Here is a 12,049-nt window from a genome sequence, read left to right as displayed (position 1 = left end):
TTGCCCAGCTGGTAAACCAGCCTTGGCCTTTCTGCAGGCATAACTTTAATAATAATAATAATAATAATAATAATAATAATAATAATACTAATACATTGTATTTGTTGGCACCTTTCAGGAGACCCAAGGACACCCTACACACATTAATAAAAACAACAATAGAAGCACAACAAATTTATAAATAGTAAAATCATGACAATGCCAAGGTACAGACAGATCAAGAGCAACAACAACATAAACTAATGATAAGTAGTGCTAAATAGAATAGATGGTGCAAATAGCAATGAAAAGATGTGCAGTTAATCAGCATCACACAATACATTTGGGAAACAAATATTTTGTATATGTACTTTGAACATGAAAATCCATCTAAATAATGAATATTGTGACAAATTTGGGTAAAACATTTTGTCACAACTCTAATATGAATAGACTATTCATAAGTGTTGCAGCTCTGTGAAACTTAACTAAATTAAAAATGTTCAAATTGCCCCACGACCATTCATCATGTCATGCAGCTGCGTACATCCAGCATTGTGGTCTCTTGGAATCAACACATGTACATCAGTTGTCGGTAATCTTTGATTTTACCAACATATTTATTGTAAACAATATCCAGTGTGACCTACTGCTGTAAACTTCTGTCAGCAACTTCCTCCTGTGTCAAAATCAGGTCAGTGTTTCAAGAAATTCACATTAGCCAACTGAGATTTAAAGAATAACTTTATTACTAATTTTACAAGGTTTGTGGTTATTTCTAGGTTGTTTTGAATTTTACTTTGCAGATTTTCACACTCATGCTATCCCACATATACAGAAGCTTTTTGTTGGGATAATATGACAGCATAGCCAAGATGCCGTAAGCTGGCCTTAAATCAAAGCTTGCATCCAGAGGACTCTCTTTCTTTAAATCAAAGGCATATGTAACTCTTCTGTCTTTGTCATCTGTAAAATATAGCACCCCACATACAATGAAAGCATTTCCTGCTTTAGTTGTAGGGTAGCGAGTGTTAATGATTAACTCCACAATGAATGTGTCAGGGTTAATCTTTGCAACCATCGTATCATTATCTGTATTTGATGCAAAAATGACCCACAGTCCGTTTTCATCCACAGCAAACTTAAAATACGTCTTTGAGTTGGGGAAAAGATAAGCCAGTTGGTGATATCTGCTGTTTTCCATGATCAGGGTGTTTGTTCTACTGGTGTTCAGGTCAAATCTGTTAAATATTGATCATTGATAAGTTAAGAAGAGTACACAGACATAAAAAGTTGATAAGGCAGGGACAACGTCTTATACAGTACATGTTTAACACAAACACTTACTTCATAAGTCTGTTTGTTCCTGCATTGTGAAAGTAAAATGACTGTTTGTAGACAACATGACCACAGCCCTGGAAGAACCTCCTGACATCAATATTTTTGTTGCTTGAATCCTGTAATGACGAAATGTTCCTGAGCTCTACCAAATGTCGACCTAGGGAAGAAATGTTTCAGTGTTTAAATCCACAATAACTCACAACTCACCTCTGTGATGAATTACTTGTAGATTTGTGGTTGCTGTAAAAACAATCACCTGAAAAATGATCGGCCAACCAGTATCGGCCTTCATCCTGCCATGATGCATCGGACATCCAGGCTCCGAATGTGCTTTGCATTTTGATGGCTTTCTCCGGACATTTAATAGTTCTAATGTTGCACTCTAAATGAAAGATGTACTTCAGTATTTGAATAAGTTATCAGACAGACAGACAGACAGACAGACAGACAGACAGACAGACAGATAGATAGATAGATAGATAGATAGAGAACATACATATTTAACAAAATGTTCTGACCAGTTTTTCTCCTCTCATTGGTTGTCACATTGATTTGGTTGTTGGTCTGGAGTGGGTGGAGTGAGTCTAAATATAAAAAAAGAAAAAAGGTTTATTCACATTTTTACAAATTTGAAAAAGATAGTGGATTCTGTTTGTAGCCAATATAACTAAATTATATCAACATTTTAAAGATCATAATTGGACCTTGAGAAAATAAGAGCGAAATCTTTCAAATCTTTTCAAATTTTTAGTTAATGTTAAAACCAAATATGGGACACAAAACACTTTTTACCACTTTTCATGTGTGTATGGATAATGTTTCCACTATTGTTAAAGGCGTTCCTCTCCAGGTCTACAGAAAGGGAGGCTGTAACATGACAGTAAACATATATAGAAAAATACCTAAAGACAATAATGGTGTTATAGTGCACCATTATAAATCATACAAAAGACAAAAGCAAATGTTTTTAAGTAATTGTTACTTTTACATTTCATTCATTTCAGAGTGTTTCCTACTTGTTAATAACTTAATTGGTGCCTCTGTAGCATTTTCTCTTGTGGTATCGTTCAGTGTGCCATGACTGTCGTCTTGAAATGACTCTACAAAATAAAAGTATTCGGTTTAACATGTTTTTTTCATATAGTGAAATATTGTCTTTACAGTCTCCCTGCTGCTCAAAATGGTCCTTTACCAGCTTCAATGTTTGTGTTTAGAAGCTTCTCAGAGTCAGTCACATCTCTGTTGTTGTCAGCTGGATGTGAAGTTGGTGATTCTGCAAAAAGAAAGATTAGATTAGATATTTAACTAAAAGAGATGGTACACATATTAAATATTTAAATATGTATAAGAGAAAACAACTACTGAAACTAAATTTGTGAATTGATCAATACTGATAACAAATAGTGATACCAATAGACATTTTCTTACCACTTTTCATGGGTGTATCACTAATGGTTCCACTGTTATTGACAGCGTCATCGTTTTGGTCCGCAGAAAGTGGAGCTGTTGAATGAAATGAAACATTGAATATAAGGTTTTAAAGTTATGTTCACTCACTTTACTCATAATTACATAGTGTTTCCTACCTGTGAATAATTGAATTGGTCCATCTGTAACATTCATTGTGTTGTTCAGGGTGTCTTGGCTGTCATCTTTATGAAATGAAACTGGCTCTAGGAAATAAAAGTTATTGAATTTAACATCACAGTCACTGGGAACACTTTTCTGCAGATACTGTATTTAAATTTTCTGGTAATACTTCTGTACTTTAAAGGTCCTATGACATGCTGCTTTTTGGATGCTTTTATATAGACCTTGGTCCCCTAATACTGTATCTGAAGTTTATTTCCTGAAATTCAGCCTTGGTGCAGAATTGCAGCCACTAGAGCCAGTCCCACAATGAGCTTTCCTTAGGATGTGCCATTTCTGTGTCTGTAGCTTTAAATGCTATTGAGGAGGCGAGAGGTGGGGCAAGGTGGAGGGTGGGGGTGTGGCTTTGACCAGCTTGCGACCATGGTTGTAGCTGTATTTCCTCATGGGCGGGCCAAATTCTCTGGGCAGCAGGCAAAGCAAAGAAAAGGGAGGTAACCTTTCCCCTTATGACGTCATAAAGGGAAGATTCCAGATCGGCCCATCTGAGCTTTCATTTTCTCAAAGGCAGAGCAGGATACCCAGGGCTCGGTTTACACTTATCACCATTTCTAGCCACTGGGGGACCATAGGCAGGCTAGGGGCACTCATATTAATGTTAAAAAAAAAACTCATAAAGTGAAATTTTCATGCCATGGGACCTTTAACTTAAGAATGATTTTGAATGCAGGGCTTTACTTTACCAGCTTCCATATTTGTGTTTAGAAGCTTCTCAGAGTCAGTCACATCTCTGTTGTTGTCAGCTGGATGTGAAGTTGGTGATTCTGCAGGAAGAAAGAAAGATTAGATATTCAACTAGAAGAGATGGTACACATATTAAATATCCCTATTTTGAGAGAAGAGAAAACAACTACTGAAACTAGATGTGTGAATTGATCAATACTGATAACAAATAGTAATACCAATAGACAGTTTCTTACCACTTTTCATGGGTGTAACACTAATGGTTCCACTGTTTTGGTCCGCAGAAAGTGGAGCTGTTGAATGAAATGAAACAATAAATATAATGTTTTAAAGTTATGGTCACTCACTTTACTCATAATTCCAAACAGAGTGTTTCCTACCTGTTAATAATTTAATTGGGGCCTCTGTAGCAGTTTCTCTTTTGTTATTGTTCAAGGTGCCATGGCTGTTGTCTTGATCAAATGATACTGACTCTAGAAAATAAAAGTATTGGGTTTAATATATTTTTTTTCTTCATATAGTCAAAGTTTGTCTTTACAGTCTCCCTGCTGCTCAAAACGGTTGTTTACCAGCTTCCATTTTTGTGTTTTTTAGAAGCTTCTCAGAGTCAGTCACATCTCTGTTGTTGTCAGCTGGATGGAGAGTTGGTGATTCTGCAAAAAGAAAGATTAGATTTAACTTGAAGAGATGGTACACATATTAAATATTATTAAAACATTAAGTCTTAACTCAAAAACAGCATATCCTAAAAATCATTAATTCATATAATAATATAATGTATTGCCGTGTAATTCAAAGCTTAAATTCACAGTTTACTCACCGGTTTTAGTCCATATTTCGTTGCTAGTCAAATTTAGCTTGTTATTTTTCCGGGGTGAATATGAAGAGTCTAAATAAATAATAATAAAAAACGACGCATTTTCTCATTTATTAAAACATCCTATTTCTTCATTCTTCATATTTCTTTCATCTTAAGAGAGATATTGTGAGTAGTCTACAACTATTATAAAACCTGTAATATTCACTTTAACCATACCAAACTGTAACTGTGGTCTTATGCCTGTTTATAAATAGACAGTTTCTTACCACTTTTCATGGGTGTATCACTAACGGTTCCACTGTTATTGACAGCGTCACTATTATGGTCCGCAGAAAGTGGAGCTGTTGAATGAAATCAAACATTAAATATAATGTTTTGATGTTATGGTCACTCGCTTTACTCATAATTCAAAACAGAGTGTTTCCTACCTGATAATAATTGAATTGGTCCATCTGTAACATTCATTGTGTTGTTCAGGGTGTCTTGGTTGTCATCTTTGTGAAATGATACTGACTCTAGGAAATGAAAGTTATTGAATTTAACATCACAGTCACTGGGAACACTTTTCTGCAGATACTTTATGATAATACTTGTGTACTTTAACTCCAGAATGATTATGAATGCAAGGCTTTACTTGTATTTTTGCATGGTTGTATTGGTACTTTTGACAAGTAAAAGATCTAAATACTTCCACCACTTTTAATATCAAACTTGTTTTTGTATAGTTGAAGTGAGATTGCATGACTAAACATGATTTATTCTCCTTCCCACTTACAGTAAATAAAGAAAAACGTTTGGTTTTAAGTGTTATATAATCTGACATGATCAAGATTTTATACAAACATAATAATAATTTGTCCTCTCCCATGCATTTAAAGAAATATATCAAAACAAATAACCATGCCAAAATCCTTGGCAAACACAATCCATTTGTTGAATCTTTATGTCATAACATTCATTTTGAGAGTACTAATTCACTTCATGAGTTATATTTTTACATTCCTTTCTAATATTAAGAATGCTATGGGATTACAAAGAGTACTGAAATTTCTATTGAGTTGAAAAACAATACAAAACAATAAAATCAGTAAAGAGGTCTGATAATGAAGTCTTTCAGCCACTCAAACGGTTGCTTACCAGATTCCTTAGCTGTATCTCGAAGTTTCTCAGAGTGAGTAACATTAAAAACATCTCTGGCTTCTTGAGCTAGATGTGGTGTTGGTAACACTGTGGAAATTGAATAAGATGAGTACAGTGTGAAGTTAAGAATCAAATCTGCGTGTCCAAAGATTTTGTGAATGAGTCCCAGTATCTCCTACCTGTTAATAAGTGAATTGATGCCGCTGTAACAGTCTCTGCGCTGGTTTCAATCCACGTGTCATGCATATAGTCTGGACGAGGTGATACTAACTCTGTAGAAAATAAAACAGAATTTGGATAACCATACCTTTTTAAACTGAACCTAATATTAAACAAGTTTATAAGTTTATAAGAGGAAACTCAGTTGTTACAGCAGCACAAAGACAGCAATAGTAAATATGAATAGAGAAAGTAAAAGAATAAATAATAAGAGGTATATAAAAACTAAAATAAGAATAGAATAAAACTCAAAATAGAAAAAATATACAAGTACAGTATAAGATTGTCCTGAAACAACAGTGGAATAAATTCACATCAGTAAATAAAGTCTTCCTGCAACTCAAAATGGTTGTTAACTAGATTTTATATCTGTGCCTTAACTGAACTAAACATACATGTGAATTGGTCAATACAGTACATACAATATGATAGTGTCTTACCACTTTGCACGGTTGTATCATTAATGTTTGCGTTTCCATTGATGGCGTCATTGTTTTGGTCTGGAGAAATTGGGGCTGTAGAATGAAACATTATGTAACGTTTACAAACACTAACGATGTGGTAGGGCAGCCCCTTTAATTAGACTTTTACTTTGAATAAAAAAAAAAAAAAAAAAAAGAAGTCAATACCTGTTAATAATCGAACTGGTGCCTCTGTGACATTCTCTGTGTTGGTATCATTTAAGGCGTCGTAGCTGTACTCTGGATGAACTACTGACTCTAGAAAAGAAAATAAAAAAGTATAAAAGGTTGAACATGTTGTCAGGCCTGACTGTGAAGTTTTCCTGTCACGGCTGCTCACCAGAGTCCGTACTTGTGTCTCGAGGTTTTTCAGAATCAGTAACATTCAATACATCTCTGCCCTCATCAGCTGGGTGTGGTGTTGGTGATTCTGTGGAAATAAAGACATCATGTACTATTAGATAGCATATAACATTAAACTGGAAGTTGAAGCCCTAAGTCACAAACAGCCTACCATCTAAATAATTAATGTATGTAATTGTGCACTATATATAAATACTGAATTTATTCCAACCAGTCTGTTTGATTGTTGAGCTGCTGTTTTCTACATCGGTCAGGGAAGGAGATGAATCTAAATATGTAAAATAAGAGTAAAAAAGGAAAGTTAACTTTTGTAAACTTTTCCTAAAAACAATAATCAACTATCAAAATATTACACTTTATGCTGAAATATTTCCCCCCATGTAGACTTGAAAAGGTGGCAGTACTGTGTGGTTTTGTCCTTCATGGAGCATAGCATATATAACACTTGGTGCATATTTTATAGGGTTTTTTTGTCAGTATTTTCAGACACAATATATTTTAGATTAGACTTTTAGGCCAATAAATATATGATTAATTTTATTTATTTAATTTCCCAGCCAGAATTATATTTCTGGCAGTGTGGAGGTGCCAGATTTATTTTAGATTTAGACCTTCATGTTGGGGAATAAAATGTACAGATTTAAACATTAAACATGTAAGTGAATAAACAAAATGAAAAACAAAAAATGGACTGTCTTGTCTGGTCATAATTCTGTCTAGGGGAGGGTGACCTTTGATTTATTATCTCTAAAATACAACCATATGGTCAGTTTAATTTGGTTACCATGGATTCTCATAGTGAGCCACTGACCACTGACCATGGTGTGGTTAGAGAAGTTTCTATGGATGTTTTGTTACTTTGTGGCACCACCACTAATCTACATGAAGGATTAAACTTTAAAACTTTAAACTGACAAGTTCAAAGAGTTGATTTTGGGGTATCATTTGAATAATTTTTATTTTTCAATTAGGCCTTGGTGTCATTTCTGTCAAAAGCTTTAGGGTGTGAAAATAAAACATGCTGGTTTATTGCTTAATGATTCTGTGGAGATGTTCTTCTAACCCATCAGCATGTTGGTTTGATAGATGTGTTCTCCGATGGTCTTGTTTCTCACTTCATTAGAATAACAAGCAGGGCAGATTGGACCAGGTGGGCCTGCTGGACCTGGTGGACCCCTCCGACCAGGAGGACCTGCAAATATTAATAGCTCCAAGTCAGAAATGTAAAACTGACCTAATAAACAATACTGTTGGTCAATGATATAGGCTTTTCACGACAACAGTAAAATAAAAAAACAGGAAAGCACTAACTGGAGTTAGAAAATAATTAATTTTACCAAAAATAATGTTAGTTCACAAAAGTTGCCATTTGTCTATTACAACCCACAACAAGATAAGGTGTTAAATAAAACACAGTGGCCATCTTGATATTCTTGAAACCTCACAAGTAGTGAAACTTAACATCAAGCCTCAAGTTTGTCCTTAAAGTATATTCTATTCTATTTATCATATAATATTTCTTGTATATTCTGTATGTGTGCTGTGTGTCTGATATTTTGCTGCTGCACCATTGTTTTGGAATCAATAAAACTCTATCTATCTATCTATCTATCTATCTATCTATCTATCTATCTATCTATCTATCTATCTATCTATCTATCTATCTATCTATCTATCTATCTATCTATCTATCTATCTATCTATCTATCTATCTATCTATCTATCTATCTATCTATCTATCTATCTATCTATCTATCTATCTATCTATCTATCTATCTACTATATCTATCTATCTACTATATCTATCTATCTATCTATCTATCTAAGAAACTCACAAAATAACATAGAATGAGGTGACAGCTTCTTCTTTCATCTTTAGCCTGACTGACTCCCTCTCTGTCAATCACATTATTCATGTCAGGTTTAAATATGTCGTCCTCTCTCACCCTCAATGAGAATGTCATTCTCACCTTTCAGTCCGGGAGGCCCAGGGTCTCCTTTAGGTCCTGGTTCTCCTTTTTCACCAGGGGGTCCTAGTCAGTGACAGGTCATTAGTTTAAACCACTAAAGTTGAAAATGGAAACTACAAAACAGCAGGATGATCATGTTTTAACTGTAGGACTGTAAACCTGTAAACAGACAATCTTAGATTTGTTTTACACATTAACTATTTTCTCTGGGATGCCATTACAGTAAGAATCACTGAAACCAGCATTCAGGTGTAACCAGCCCAGCCAACCTTTTTCAACTGAAGCAATCTCCCATGCATTGCTAATGTGGCAGCGACAGACAAAGTCTCTTGTAGACAGTGAGTGGGATTCTCATGTTACAGTAAGTAACCATGGCTGAACAATGGAAGATTGTTTGAAACTTGTGACTGACTTCTGTTCTGAGTTTATTTGTTTGTTCTGGTGCGCAGCTCATAAAGAGGGTTTTAGTCTTTTTAGAATTCTTTGACACAACAGATCTCTCACCTCTTCTTCCTCTTTTTCTCCCCTGCGGCCCGGGCACACCCTGTGGTCCTGGTGAACCAGCTCTACCAGGCAAACCTAACAAATAGCAAATACTGAGACTGTAGTAACAAATTCAGCTTAGTTTAAGTAACTGATGCAGTTAATCAAAGTGCCTGTTTTTACCTGGTGGTCCAGGTGGGCCTGTGGGAAAAAAATATAAATATTTTACACAAATCAAATAGACTTACAGCAAAAGCACCAATAACCATAAAAACCACAGCACTGGAATTAAGAATATTTCTGAAGAGAACCTGTTAAACAAACTCTTCTGGAGCTATTACACAGCTCTATAAAGGCTTTGATCTGAAATAAAGAAAACAGAAGAAAAAAAATGTGTCAGTGTTGATTGTATCTGGAAGCTTTCTAACGTTACATATTTTGGTTTTTAAATCACTTGGATACAAACACCTTTGCTTTTCTTGTGAGCCATCTTATCAACTGCAACAGTGTCATTTGTTCTCAAGGATTTGGAGATTACAATTATTTTAATTTCACATTATTCCCATTATTAGCACTGAAAATATTATTTGATTAATTGATTGTTGACACAATATTAACTGGAAATAACTGTGAAAATTGATTAATCGCTCATGTCATTTTTTTAAGCCAAAAATTCACTTGTTCTTAGGTGTGAATGTTTGCTGCTTTTCTTAGTCTTCTACAATGGTAGATTGAATAGCTTCCGATTTTGGACGTTTTATGGGACAAACGAGCAGTCTAAAAAGACATCATCTTGTGCTCTGGGAACTTGCATCAAACATTTTTCACTATTTTCTGACATTTCATTGCTAAAACAATCAATCAGAAGACTAAAGAAGATTAAAGTTAAAATGAAAATAAGCATTAGTTGCAGCCCTACATATTATTGGGGATTTTTTATCAATGAGGCCAATAATAAAACTAGACTTTATTTTGGTAAAATACTTGTGTATCACAGATAAATGTGATGTCAAAAAATACAGTACTGCCCTCTGGAGAAAGGCCAGTTCTCACCAGATGTGACTACACTTGAGGGAGGAGCAGTCACACTCCCCTGCTCAAAGTATTTATCCAGAAAACACTCAGTGGTAAACCAGATGTCTGCAACAGACGTTTGGATTCTTTGCATTACACGGAAATGCTTCTTATCCCAAAAGGGAAAAGAGAGGACATGTCTATTTAAGATGACAGCAAAGAGTTGTTGATTTCTCCCCTGTTCTGTCTCATAATAACATAATGATTTGTTACAGAAGTACAGTAAACAGTCTGTGATATGCACAGTTTCTTATAAAGAGCCCACATGAAAGCATTAAGGTGTCTTACAGGAACCATGGAGTACGTCATCAGCATCAGCATTTCCTTCTCGTCTTGGCTTTGCGTTGCTTCTCCCTCCTGGTTTCTTCTGCTGCGTTGGAGCTTCTTCAGCTCTGCAGCTTCTGTGGGCTCCACGGCCAGGACTCCTGTCTGCAGCCTGCAGCTCTGGGACAGCACCTGCATCTGGGCATCCAACCTGACCAGCTGCTCCGTCAGCTCTTTCTGTCGAACCAGCAGGAAGAGTAAACCTGCCGAGCTCAGGAGCAGCAGCGCACACATCCCCACCAGCAACACTTTCCACGCCAGAAAAACTCCACTCTTCTCCTTCATATTTGTGCCCGCTTGCTGGTCCTCCACTGCAGAGTAATCTGAGCTCTGAAATTCACGAGCACATACAGCACATATCTGACCACTTGCCAACAGATGAGACGTCAGAGGGAAGCTACGCTCGAGCTGAAATAAACATGTCAAGATCTGTATGTAACTACAGGGGGAAACACATGATACATTGCGCAACAACAAGCATCTGGGAAACATTTACAATGTGTAGGCCCACTCAATTTAGAAGCAGCAAATGGACATTAACCAGAATGTCAAATCCTGCACACAGTGTAGGGCTTCTCATCATTTTGGTGCTCTTGCTCTCAATATTGCCACCAGTCCGTCCCACACAAAATTACATGGAAATGGAATAAATAAGTTGTGAACAAGGGGAACATTCTTTGGATCTACAAAAGAGCTTTCAGAGCATTTTCAGTAAAAGACTGTTAGTGTGTGGTTGGGTGTGTGTACTGAAATCTCTTTTTAATAAATGGCTTTTCATGTTTTTCCATTATTGCATTATGCATTTATATTTATTTTTCTCCACTTGTGTCATTGAACAAGTAACATTAAAGTTTCTCCATTCCCAAAAAGTTCTAATTACTCAGTTTAGTCTCCACTATAATGAGGAGAGCAGGTTTTTCAGCCAATTTGGGACTCAAGCCCCCACCCAAACCCCAAAATCTGAGGCCAACATCTTCATTAACAGCCCACCAGCTAGTCATTTCAGCTATTCAGGGACTGATTTTGAAGGACAGCTCATCAGAAGCACACAACCTCCGCATGTACATTGCTTTCCCTTTTTCATTTTGCATCCATGTTCGTCTTTTAAGTAGAAGAGCACTGACATTTATTTCTAAAAAATGTAAGACTTGATATTATAAAGATGAAATTTTCTCTTTCTCCTGTTTTCCTATTTTGAACTGCTGGGTAAATCCCTACTCCCTTTGACATGGGTCAGTCTGACCCAGCTAATTAATTTCCCCTTGAAAAGCTTCCTCGGTGGATGAATTGGACGGTGGGGTTTCTTTCTTTTCAACTAAGCTAAATGTGAAGTAAACCCATCTAAAGAAAAACTGATGCAGAGTACAACAGATGAAAGCCCTGCAGGTTTTGCATGCTTATGAATAAAAAAAACACTTTTGTGGTTCTTTTTAAAAGTGGCTTTGTGGTTAAGATGTGCATGGTTATCTGGCATGTTTGCTGTTCTGCCATATAATGGTACTTACATGGCTCACTTACGTAACCACAAAGTGGCTGTGTTT

General features: G+C 35.9%; 1 protein-coding gene across 4 annotated transcripts; it reads right to left on the bottom strand.

Annotated features, from left to right (window-relative positions):
- Window positions 1-705: 705 nt before the first annotated feature.
- On the bottom strand, window positions 706-10,885 carry LOC114560428 (gliomedin-like). Of its 4 annotated transcripts, XM_028585793.1 has the most exons (27): window positions 10,473-10,885; window positions 9,422-9,473; window positions 9,294-9,311; window positions 9,132-9,206; window positions 8,628-8,690; window positions 7,721-7,849; window positions 6,869-6,925; window positions 6,635-6,724; window positions 6,463-6,552; window positions 6,274-6,348; window positions 5,794-5,886; window positions 5,612-5,701; window positions 4,903-4,989; window positions 4,741-4,815; window positions 4,475-4,543; window positions 4,224-4,307; window positions 4,035-4,127; window positions 3,891-3,947; window positions 3,654-3,734; window positions 2,907-2,993; window positions 2,749-2,823; window positions 2,513-2,593; window positions 2,337-2,420; window positions 1,839-1,904; window positions 1,577-1,702; window positions 1,327-1,477; window positions 706-1,220 (listed from the first exon to the last, which is right to left on the bottom strand). In XM_028585793.1, exons 1-27 carry the CDS (start codon window positions 10,791-10,793, stop codon window positions 758-760), a joined length of 2,832 nt encoding a protein of 943 aa, XP_028441594.1. In that variant the 5' UTR covers window positions 10,794-10,885; the 3' UTR covers window positions 706-757. The 4 variants fall into 4 exon arrangements, with proteins under 4 accessions (XP_028441594.1, XP_028441596.1, XP_028441595.1 ...); XM_028585795.1 differs by lacking the exon at window positions 2,337-2,420; XM_028585794.1 differs by lacking the exon at window positions 6,869-6,925.
- Window positions 10,886-12,049: the final 1,164 nt, after the last annotated feature.

This window comes from Perca flavescens, chromosome 8 (assembly GCF_004354835.1).
Source record: "Perca flavescens isolate YP-PL-M2 chromosome 8, PFLA_1.0, whole genome shotgun sequence".
NCBI lineage: Eukaryota > Metazoa > Chordata > Actinopteri > Perciformes > Percidae > Perca > Perca flavescens.
The sequence above is the reverse complement of the archived record's forward strand: the minus strand, read 5'-3'. Positions and strand labels throughout refer to the sequence as shown.